At 41.0% G+C, this 12,530-nt stretch overlaps 1 protein-coding gene across 1 annotated transcript in view; it reads right to left on the bottom strand.

Annotated features, from left to right (window-relative positions):
• Nucleotides 1-2,820: 2,820 nt before the first annotated feature.
• The window catches only part of LOC138898429 (uncharacterized), a 42,701-nt gene continuing 32,991 nt past the window's right edge, over nucleotides 2,821-12,530 (bottom strand). Inside the window, exon 9 of the mRNA XM_070184496.1 lies at nucleotides 2,821-3,144. Within this exon, the coding sequence (XP_070040597.1) occupies nucleotides 2,821-3,144 (324 nt within the window). The remainder of the gene's footprint in view (nucleotides 3,145-12,530) is intronic.

Consider the following 12,530-nt stretch of genomic DNA (forward strand, 5'->3'; position numbering starts at 1 on the left):
TGAAACTATAGCCCATGGCTTTCAGCAGGGATATGATAACTCTTTTCAAGTTTACAAATAAGCACTTTGCTATATAGATATCATTATGCACAACATGAGGTTTATCCGAGCGACGCTCACTAACCATGTTCAATTACACATAGCAGCTCACTCGACCCCACACTTATTCTCACGACATATAATTACGCATAGAGCTCACACAATTCAAATCGAGTAACACTTTACAATTCAAGACGTATAGCATGTGCCGGATATCCAATTTATTTAGACAATCTATCATAGGCTCAAAACATTCCGACAATGCTGTACACAATCAAGACAAACGACCCTACACTTATTCACTAGCATATACCAGTGTTGCTCGGTTACTTAGACTTCACCGGCACCTAAATTTACCTCACGGGCAATTCATCGAACATGTGATATACAACACTTGTGCCTAGTTTCTTCTATCAGTAGGGTAAGTTGACTACCCTCCCAAAATTAACGAGATGAAGGGAATTATAGTTTATCATCTCACAACCATTACAACTAACAGGAATGACATCCCCAAACCTCAAACTTTTTGAATCACATGTGTGACATTTAAATTGATAAAACTTAACCAAGGGGAATTTGGGGCAGGGGGTCTGTTGCTACCAGCGAAAGAGAGAAGAGAGGAGAATGAGGAGAGAAAAGAAAAAGAAACAATGAGGAAGAAGATACATACCTGTCGCATTTGGTGTGAGGCAGTGGTGGTGCGAGGGAGAGGAGATGTGGTGGTTGCAAGTGAGATAAGAGGGAGGGTCTGGGAAGAGGGGAATTTCACGTTTCACTGCTAAGGGATGTTGAGCATATGATGTGTTAAAATATAACACTTACCTGTGTGTGCAAGCTTGGATGCGACGCGTCCCCACTGCTTTCTCTGAAATTGTTTGGACGCGGCTGTGGACGCTATAGGCAGACTTCATTGCCTTGAGCAATTGGTCCATCAAATCTTTTTTTTATGCTGAGGGGGATGCGACGCATCCACCCTGTTTTCCTAAAAAAAATTAAAATATAAGAACTAATTCCTAAAAATTGTACTAACTATGAAAATAAAAGAAAAATAGGACTTGGGTGGCCTCCCAAGAAGCGCCTGATTTAACGTCGCGGCACGACGCAACATGTTCTTCACGCCTCCACCAAATCCATCGAGGTCTTGGGACGTGCAATGTCACCACCCTAAAAGTGTTTTACTCTCTGGCCATTTACCAAGAATGTCGCATTGGAACTCGTATCACGTAATTCCACCGCCCCATGAGGTTTCACACTAACCACTTCAAACGGACCCGACCATCGAGATTTAAGCTTTCCGGGAAAAAGCTTTAGCCTCGAATTAAACAAGAGAACTTCTTGACCTGGCTCAAACTCATGATGTTGGATGTGCTTATCATGCCACCTCTTTGTCTTTTCTTTATACAATTTGGCATTTTCATACGCATGCAATCGAAATTCATCAAGCTCGTTGAGTTGTAGCAATCTCTTCTCACCGGCCAAGTCTATCTCCATATTTAGCTTTTTAATCGCCCAATAGGCTTTGTGTTCAAGCTCAACGGGCAAGTGTCACGCCTTCCCATAAACCAACCTGTACGGAGAAGTACCTATGGGGGTCTTGTATGCAATGCGATATGCCCATAATGCATCATCCAGCTTTCAGGCCCAGTCCTTTCTATTTCCACTTACTGTTTTCTCCAAAATTTGCTTTACCTCTCTGTTGGAAACTTCTACTTGACCACTCGTTTGGGGATGATAGGTAGTGGAAACCTTATGCTTAACTCCATACTTTGCAAGAACATTATTCAGCAATTTATTACAAAAGTGAGTTCCCCCGTCGCTTATCAACACTCTTGGAGTCCCAAAACGTGTGAAGATGTGCTTATTTACAAAGCTTACCACTACCTTTGCATCATTAGTAGGAAGAGCAACGGCCTCCACCCACTTAGAAACATAGTCGACCGCCACCAAGATGTACCCGTGCCCATTAGAATATGGGAACGGTCCCATGAAATCAATCCCCCAAACATCAAAAAGCTCTACTACCAGAATATTTTGCAAGGGCATCTCGTGTTTCCTTGTGATAGTTCCGGTTCTTTGGCATCTGTCACAATTTTTAACAAAGGCATGTGCATCCTTAAACAATTTTGGCCAATAGAAACCTGATTTTAGCACTTTTTGGGCGGTTCTATCTCCGCCGTGATGACCTCCATATGGCGAAGCATGGTAGTCATGCAGTATAGCATTCATCTCTTCCTCAGGAACACACCTTCACACCAACTGATCTGTGCACTGCCTATATAAGAATGGCTCATCCCACATGTAGAGCCTCACATCATGTAAGAATCTTCTTCTATTGTCAGGTATCAATTCTAGTGGCGTCACCCCACTTGCAATAAAATTCACATAATCTGCATACCATGGGGCTTCACCTGAGGTGACTGCTAATAACTGCTCATCAGGAAATGTTTCTTTGATTGACCCTCCTTCAGCTACATGGTTCCGACTTTCTAATCTGGACAAGTGATCAGCCACTTGATTTTCTGTTCCTTTTCGATCTCGGATCTCTAAGTCAAATTCTTTCAAGAGGAGGACCCAACGAATCAGCCTCGACTTGGCGTCTTTATTTTCAAACAAGTATCTGATAGCTGAATGATCTATGTAAACGATGACTTTGGTTCCCACTAGATAGGATCTGAACTTGTCAAACGCCCACACCACTGCAAGCAACTCCTTTTCAGTAATTGTATAATTCATCTGAGCTGGATTCATAGTTTTGCTCACATAATAAATAGAGCAAAAGATTTAATCCCTCCTTTGCCCCAAAATAGCTCCGATTGCTATGTCACTTGCATCGCACATCAACTCAAATGATTGCGCCCAATCTGGGCCAATGATAATTGGTGCAGTCACCAACCTTCCCTTCAGCTCCTCAAATGCTCTCAAACAGGCATCATCAAACTTGAATGGCACATCTTTATCAAGAAGCCTGCACAAAGGAGAAGAAATTTTCGAAAAATCTTTAATGAAACGACGATAAAAACCTGCATGGCCCAAGAAACTGCGAATGCCTTTGACGGATGTCGGTGGGGGCAATTTTTCAATCGCCTCCACCTTCGCTTTGTCCACCTGCAAACCACTTTTGGACACACCTTGTGCCCCAAAACTATACCTTCACGTACCATGAAATGGCACTTTTCCCAGTTTAGCACCAAGTTCGTCTCTTCACACCTAGCAAGCACTTTATCAAGGTTCATTAAACAATTATCAAAAGAACATCCAAACACAGAAAAATCATCCATGAACACTTCTACAAATCTTTCAACCATGTCAGTAAAAATACCCATCATACACCTTTGAAAAGTCGCAGGTGCATTACAAAGACCAAAGGGCATTCTTTTGAACGCATACGTGCCATAAATACACGTAAAAGTCATTTTCTCTTGGTCTTCTGGGGCTATAGCAATCTGATTATACCCCGAATAACCATCCAGGAAACAGTAGTATTCCTGGATAGCTAACCTATCAAGCATTTGGTCAATAAAGGGGAGGGGAAAATGGTCTTTCCGGGTGGCATTGTTCAATTTTCTATAATCTATGCAAATTCTCCATCCAGTGACAGTTCTTGTAGGAATTAAGTCATTATTTTCATTAACTACTACAGTCATCCCCCTTTCTTCGGCACACATTGAACGGGGCTTACCCATTTGCTATCAGAGATTGGAAATACAATAGCTGCATCAAGCCACTTAATCACTTCTTTTCTTACCACCTCTTTCATGATTGGATTTAGTCGGCGTTGTTGCTCTACACTTGGCTTGTGTTCGTCCTCCATGAGGATTTTATGCATGCAGAAAGCTGGACTAATGCCTTTAATGTCAGACATTGTCCACCTAATTGCTCGCTTGTGCTCACGTAGCACCCTCAATAGCTTTTCTCCCTGCAATTTAGACAAGTGAGAAGAAACAATAACAGGTAAAGTGTCAGAACTACCCAAATAAGCATATTGAAGGTGAGGGGGTAGGGGTTTAAGCTCCAATTTTGGAGCTTCTTCAATTGACGGCTTTGGAGGGGGACCACTTGGCCTATTCAGGGGCTCAAACGGGTGTATTCCTTGCATGTAAGCACATGATGCATCTAGGATATGCATCATCTACTCAACCTCATCATCAATCATCAAGCTATGAAACAACATGAGTGCTTTTTCTAGAGAGTCATCTAGATATACACTCGTGTCAAGGAGTTGCTCATCCACCTCCATAACAGATATCATAGAGAGCTCCTCATAGTGGCGGGGAAGTTGGATTGCTTTGTAGACATTAAAGACTGCTTCCTCGTTGTCCACCCTCATAATCATTTTCCCTTCTCTCACTTTAATTATTGCATCACCAGTAGCCAAGAGAGGTCGTCCCAATATGATTGGAACTTGTTCATCAGCCTCAAAATCTAGAATAATGAAGTCAGCTGGGAAGATAAATTTCCCAATTTGCAGCAGCACATCTTCAATCACTCCTTCAGGGTAGGCTATGGACCTATTAGCTAATTGCAACATCACAGTGGTTGGTCTTGGAGCTCCCAGACCCAATTGCTTAAACAAGGACAATGGCATCAGATTTATGCTCGCCCCCAAATAACAAAGAGCACGACCCACATCAATATTACCGATTCGCACTGGAATAGTGAAGCTGCTAGGATCCTTAAGCTTTTGAGGAAGCTTGTTTTGGACCCTTGAAGTGCACTTCTCAGTAAGTGCAACTGTCTTGAACTCAGTCAATTTCCTCTTGTGAGCCACTATATCTTTTATGTACTTAGCATACTTTGGAATTTCACGAAGTACATCCACCAATGGTATATTTAATTGAACCTGACTCAACATAGAGAGAAATTTTTTGAACATACGATCGTCATTCTTTTTCTGCAATCTCTGGGGGAAAAGTGGTGGTGGCCTTGCAGCCTCCACTGGCTCTGAACTTGCATTATTTTTCTTTGACTCGTGTATTTCCTTAGGGGTCAGCTCCCCCTCAGGTATAAGTTTATCCTTTCTCTTCTTTGGCACTTCCTCTAGTTCCCTCCCGTTTCTGAGTGTAACTGCATTAACTTGAGGGTTCTTCTCTGTATCACTGGGAAGAGAGCCTGTAGGTCTAGTATTTTGATTTGCTGCTAACTGCCCCATTTGCCTCTTAAGATTTCTGAAATCGGTCCTGAGCTATTGATTGTCAAGTAACAACTTTTTTAGCAAGTCATTCGTACTCTCTTCTGTTTGTTGGGGTGGCTTCTGAGGCTGATTGAAATTTCCTTGAGGCCTATACTGATTCTAATTCTATTGATTTTCGCCCCATGAGAAGTTAGGATGATTCCTCCAATTTGGATTGTAAGTGTTCCCATATTGTGCATGCTGATTCATCGGACCTCTGTTTTGTTTCCCCACATAGTATATAGATTCAGGATTCATGGGGCACGTGTCACTCATATGACTGTCACCATATAGTTCATAGCAAATAGACATTTGCTGTATATGTTGCATCTGTTGTGTTTGTTGCATTGTCATTCTGTTCATCTGATTTGCCAGCTTTGCAATATCTGCTCTCATGGCTGAGAAGTCATCAAGCTCAATCACCCTGGCTGCCTTCTGTTTAATTGCTCTTCTTGCGTCCCCATCTCCTTGCCAATTATGGTCATTAGCAGTGAAGTTATTTAGCAAGAGTTGTATTTCACTATACGGCCTCGCCATGCAACTACCCCCATAAGCTGAATCAAGATTCATCTTTGATGCCTCGTCTAGCCCATCAACAAAAGTGTGACCCAATACCTCATCAGTCTGACAATGATGCGGGCAATCTCTGAGTAGTTTCTTGTATCTTTCCCAAGCTTGACGAAGTGTCTCACCATCCCGTTGTTGGAACCCAAGAATTTGGCTCCTCGGCGATTTTGTCTTCTTAGTAGAGAAAAACTTGATTAGGAATTTCCTTGCTAAATCATCCCAAGTGTGGATTGAGTTCGCAGGCTCCTTTTGCAACCATTCCTTAGCTTCCCCCAACAATGAAAAGGGAAATAGGGTCAGCCTGACATAGTCCTTGGAAACGTTCGGATAATTGTAAGTGTCCGCAATTTCCAAGAAGTTTTGAATGTGCCTCTGCGGGTCTTCATGAGATAGACCCACATATTGCCCTGTGGACTGAATCAGCTATACCATGTGCTGTTTGAGTTCAAAATGCCCCGTGATATCAAGCTTTACGAAAGCCTGAGTCATATTAGCAAGATTGGGCCTTGCGGCTTCTATCACCGGACGCTCCTCATTACCTGTCATCTCTATTGGATGTGGTTGAACTACGATGTCCAACTCTCTTTCTATTCTCGTTCTAGCTTCGACTTCCTCCTCACTCTATGAAGTGTTCGTTCAATTTCTGGATCAAAAGGAAGGAGGTTGTTTGCACTTCTACTCCTCCGCATTCAAGAGAAGATCCTGCGTTAACACAAACAAGGCAAACTGAAAATTAAAACTTGAACAAATAAGTAATAAAAGCATAACTCAGTCAAGTAGCTAATTTCAAGGTCCCCCGGCAACGACGCCAAAAACTTGTTGTGACCAAACACACTCACGCAAGTACACGTGGTCGTCAAGTAATATAGTAATGAGTAGAGTATCGTTCCCATGAAGACTTATGATTAACTTTTGACTAACTCAAACTCAAATAACTTATCGATTCGAGCGATTTCTCACAAAATAAATAATTTTCTAATTTACTACCTAAAAACTATCAAGTAATGAAATACTAAAGATCAACCACAACACTTAAATGATTTCGAATAACAATCAATAGGAGATAATATTCCAGGGTCACAGGTTATCTAACAATCATGTTGCATTCTTAGCTTAAAATAACTAATTGATTTATCTGGATTGTTGATTTACAGGGTTGATATTACTCATAAATATCTGTCGAGTTCTTACTCACCTATTCAAGCTAACTTAATGCTTATATGTCTATGGAATTAAGATTAACAAGAATGCATTTACACTTCCTGTATTTCAACCGAGCAAGACAATTAGGTATATTTCTATCCTAATTGCGAATCCGTTCCCCGATGTCCGGGTTCAAGAACTTGCCCTATTTAATTCTATATGCAATCTAGAATTCTCACTTTCGAGTTCAACTCTAGATTCGTAGATAGTAATTCACTGTTAGCTACTCAACTAATTAATTAAAAACAGAATTAAATAAATAACCCAATATGATAAAATCAACTTTGTCAAATTATACTTCAAACATCAACATTCATGTATCGCCCATGACCCTAGAATAATAGGGTTCTTAGCCACTCATGTTCATGCAATCATCAAATAATTCACAAGAGTGCATAATAATCAATAAAAGAAGGAAAAATAAGAACTCAAGATGAATTCCGTGGTTTCCCAGCTTTGTCGTGGCTTTTCCCCCCTTCCCAATATGTTAGATCACCTAAAAGAGGCGTTTTTGGCTTATATATTGCGTACAAAAGTCGTGGGCCAAAGTTCTCCTATTCCTAATCCGACTCAGCTTTAGGGATTGATGTTGGGGTGGATGCATCGCATCCACCTCGTCCTCCACTTCTCAGCTTCGCATGCTAGGTTGGATGCGTCGCATCCACCCTTTGTTCCACCATCTCAGCTTTGCCCAGGTGCGGATGCTATGGTGGATGCTATGGGCCGACTTCACTGCTAAGGGTGCATAAAATCTGATTTTTTTCTCTAGATTGGATGCGACGCATCCAACCCCTCTTCCTCTACCTAGAGCACCTTCTCTTCATATTTTTGCACTCCAAACACCCTAAATCATCACACATAACTCAATTAGTCATAAAACCAATAATTAAACGATGTTGGGAATTTTAAAGATCAAATAGCATCAAAAAGTGGTTAAAACATGGGTAAAGTAACATCAACACATATCGAAATATGCCCAACATCACATACCTGGTCAGTCGGAAACCTTCAATTTGATCTCATCCCGAAGAAAATTCCAATACGCACATATTTCTCACGCTGGTAAGGAATATACCCCTCGAGCCATGGTAAAAACCATTGAGAACTCTTCGAAACCATTTGCACACAACCACGCTATTAGAACCGAATATCTCTAACTCAACCCAGCTATGTAGGTCGACAAAACACAAGAGCATGCCACAAAACACTTGTGGAGACTAGCCACATCATAAGTACCCAAAGACTAGATTATATCTGTTACTGTGCTGATCCAAACTACTACCACGCTGTCCTATTTCTCCCAGTCATTTCCAAATTGCCTTCAAACTGATACTTCTCCTTGCTGGAACATCACGACCCTTAAACAAAATTTACCACACAAGAGACCCTAGTATAGAACCACAACGCCCTAAGGCCTATAAGCTGCTGACTTCTCTCTTAACCATTCCAAAGCACTACAACTGAGACATCCACTCTGAAAGACCTTATGTGAATTTAAAATTGTTCCTCTTCCCTTTTTGTTATACTAAAATGTATAATACATAGTCATACAGAATTACCGCAAGTTTCGACACCATCCAATGTAACTCTCAGTTTCTAGCCATATACACATCTTGAAAATTCCAAATCGCTACTTATAAATCTTGAATCCATTACAACCATTCTCGAGAGTCATCCACTCTACTCAAATCTCAATTAAACCGACCAAACGACCTGTGCCCCATTAGCACACCAACACCCGAGGGAGTAAAGAGTAACCTACACTCCTAAGCAACCGAGCAAATTCCTACTCCATGCACACTACATCCTTTGCAAATAACCACTCAATTATTCCATAATGCCCATATACCCATAGAGTGTAATGCAACCCGTATCCAGAAATTTCCTTACCCGAGTCATCCTTGACCTTGACCTCGACCTCTACATCTCATAACTGATTCACCAGTATACCTCAAATCGAAAAAAATACAACACATAATTGTGCAATCAACTTGTCGATAGAAGACTCCCCCACTTGGCTCAAAGCCATGGAATAAAACATCCGACTACTTACAATAACCATACCCCATTACTACCATGATACCACAGTGAGATTCCATTAAATCCTTCATTCGTTCATGCAACACAAACCATCTAGTACTTCAAATCATCTGTAGATCTCGCGTTCATCCTCGTGACGGTTAAGCCAACTTCCACAGGCGATCCAAACTCAAATTGCAACATATATCATTCACTAGTAAAAGAGAACTCTCTACCAAACATCATAAGGACCACACAACCTCAGGACACCTCGCAGGAGATAACCTACCTGCTCTACCTCAAATTGACATCTCTCTATACCCTTCCACAGTCACGACTACTACGCAATCACTTAATCTTCTTGATTCTGAACTCTTCAAAAGACAAGACAATCTACTTCATTCCACAACTAAACAACATGAGAGATCCCTCAACACACCCATAACTCGAGACCATATGCCAAATTAAGATAGAAATCAAATACCCTATAGTCCTTGCTACCTCTCAAGTAAACTCTTCTCGTCACATTCGAACGATCCGAACACATCTCGCAGTTACATCATACTCACCACATAGTCATTTCACCGCTCATCGAGCAACAAATTCCTCTCATAGGGACATTACCGGACATATGAGTACAAATGTATAAGTTACCACTAAAGCTACCGGGCTCAAGTTGTGATCTAACCATGGCCTCGAGTCCTCCAGAATGGCCCATCACCAAAACACGGAATATACATCTCGAACCTCGTTCATAGAATCACAAGCTGGCTATGCACAGCTGATACCGAGAGCTCATGTGCGCATACGAATGCGTGGAAGGAATTCAAAGAGTTATGCTTCAACCTGAATCAATGTCGCATGATAAGGAAAGAAAGATGGGAAGTATATCCTAAATTTCTTGTAGCCTCTCGAAGATAGGTATGGACGTCATCATACCGATCCGCAAGACTCTACTAGACACTTGCTCTTGACTTGTAGAACCTATGAACCTATAGCTCTGATACCACCTGTCACGACCCAAAATCTAGCTAGTCGTGATGGCACCTAACCCAACCCTCTAGGTAAGCCAATTATCAAATATCCAAGCCCAATAATAATTATTAAAGCAATTTAAGTAAAGAAATTATCTGATTCTTATACATTCCCCAAGAATTGGTAGTACAAATCACGAGCTTCTAAGAATAGAGTTTACGAACCGAAAATGAAATAAATACATAGTCTGTTTGAATAGTACATAAACAGAGTTTTACAGATCTAAAGCTACCACGAACAAGAGGCATCTATAGCCGGGACACAGGTATATCTTCAATCCAGCTCCCATTGAACACAACAACATCAGTAGCCAACATCTGCACGCAAGGTGCAGAAGTGTAGTATGAGTACAACAGACCCCATGTACTCAATAAGTAACAAACCTAACCTTAGGTTGAAAGTAGTGACGAGCTAACAGAAAGGTCGGGTCCAACACCAATATTCCACAATAGTTCATAACAACATAGTACGATAACAAAGAAGAAACTCAGAAATAAAAGGCTTAGTTCGTTCACAGTTCCAGAAACAAATAGGCATTTCTTTTTAAGTATCTCAGTGAAAATTCAAAATTTTTACCGAAAAGCCAATATACGAGTAACTTTGAAAACTGTTATTTTTCCAAAAACTCCTTTCTACAAAGAGTAAGATGTTTCATTTTCAGATAGCATGAGGAAGGCACTTCTCTATGCCTACATGTCAATATACAGGTAAAATCATAAATGTCCCCAAACTGGGTAGCATAAGGAAATGCACCACTATGTATGTATCTCAAGTACGCATGTCAAATGCACTGCATCCCGATGATGAGCTCATGTCTCACGCTCTCAGAGTACTTAATCTCACTGCCTCGCATTCTCTCTCACTATGCTCAGCACACTCAATAACTCAATGTTGTACAATACCCGCTGCGGCGTGTAGCTCGATCCATGTTTATAGTCGACTGCGCTCACTGGGGGTGTGCAGACTCCGAAGGGGATCCTTTCAGCCCATGCGCTATATCGCTGCGGCGTGCAGCCCGACCTAATCATAAAAGTAGCCATAAAGCACGTTGCGGCATGCAACTCGATCCACAAAATGTAATCAATATATCGTTGCGGCGTGCAGCATGATCCCATAAAAGGTAATCAATATAACATGTTGCGGCGTGCAAAACGATCCCAAAATATCACTCTCACTCAGGCCCTCAGCCTCACTCAGTCATCAATCTCTCCAGTCTCTCACACGGGCTCACAGTGTCATGAAACTAGCCCGACAATAATGATATGATGTATCAATAAATAACTAAGACTGAGATATGATATGAATGCATGAATATGACTGAGTACGAAATATCAGTGAAATCAGTGAGATGAGAAGCGACCACTATGGGTCCAAACAATATCGGCATAATGACCAAACATGATATCTAGCATGATTGATAGCTTAACTACTTTATCACATGGTGAAAACACGGATATCAACAAAGTAGGCCCACTATACAGTGCCATGGAAACAACAGAGTCCCAATTCACATGGTGCACACCCACACGCCCATCACCTAGCATGGGCGTCACCTCAATAACGATCATATAACACGTATTTTGGGGTTTCATACCCTCATCACTAAGATTAGAAGAGTTACTTACCTCGAACAAGCCAATACCAATGTCGAGCAAGCCAAGCGATGCTCCAAAGATGCCATCACGCGCATTCCGACCTCCAACGGCTCGAAACTAACCAAAAAAAACTCAAATACATCAAACAATCCTAAAGGAACCAATCCCGATCGAAAAAGATCAAATCTTGAATCAAAAGCCCAAAACCGGCCAAAATCCCAACCCGGGCCCGCACCTCGGAACCCGAATTTTTTTTAAAATTCAACAACCCATTCAATTATGAGTCCAATGATACTAGTTTCACTCAAATCCGACCCCGATGCGATGTTCAAAACTCAAAAATTCATATTATAAAACTTTAGGCCAAAACCTCAACAACTCCCATCAAAAGGATCATAAACCAAAGATGTTCTCAGAACATTTGATGAATGAATGTATAGAGGATGGCAGAGATGCGTGTAATCCTCCTCATGAAAAACGATGCGAGATGAGGAGGAGGTAGTAGATGAAGAATTATCGTCTAGTATTTCAGATATCAGAACCCTAATTTCACAATTGCATATGTAATACCAAAATATCAATTCACGAGCAAAACCCTAGCATTCAAGAAAATAATCAAAACTAACAAAATTGATGAATTGATAAATCAAATGAACTAATACATGAAGATTGCAGAGTATAAAATCATCGAAAAATTTCAAATTATTGGCGAAATTGCCGAAAAGATAGAGCAGCGGAAAGCAAAATCTCAACAAAATCGAACGAGAATAAGATTGATATGCAGCTAGTCACCATCAGAGGCTAGATATCTAGCTCTAATAGCATGTTAACATGAGAAAATCAAAGGAAAATGATATAATAACATGAGGATTCAGATGTATCGAAAGAGAAAACTCAATCTC

This window comes from Nicotiana tomentosiformis, chromosome 9, assembly GCF_000390325.3.
Source record: "Nicotiana tomentosiformis chromosome 9, ASM39032v3, whole genome shotgun sequence".
NCBI classification, from domain to species: Eukaryota; Viridiplantae; Streptophyta; class Magnoliopsida; order Solanales; family Solanaceae; genus Nicotiana; species Nicotiana tomentosiformis.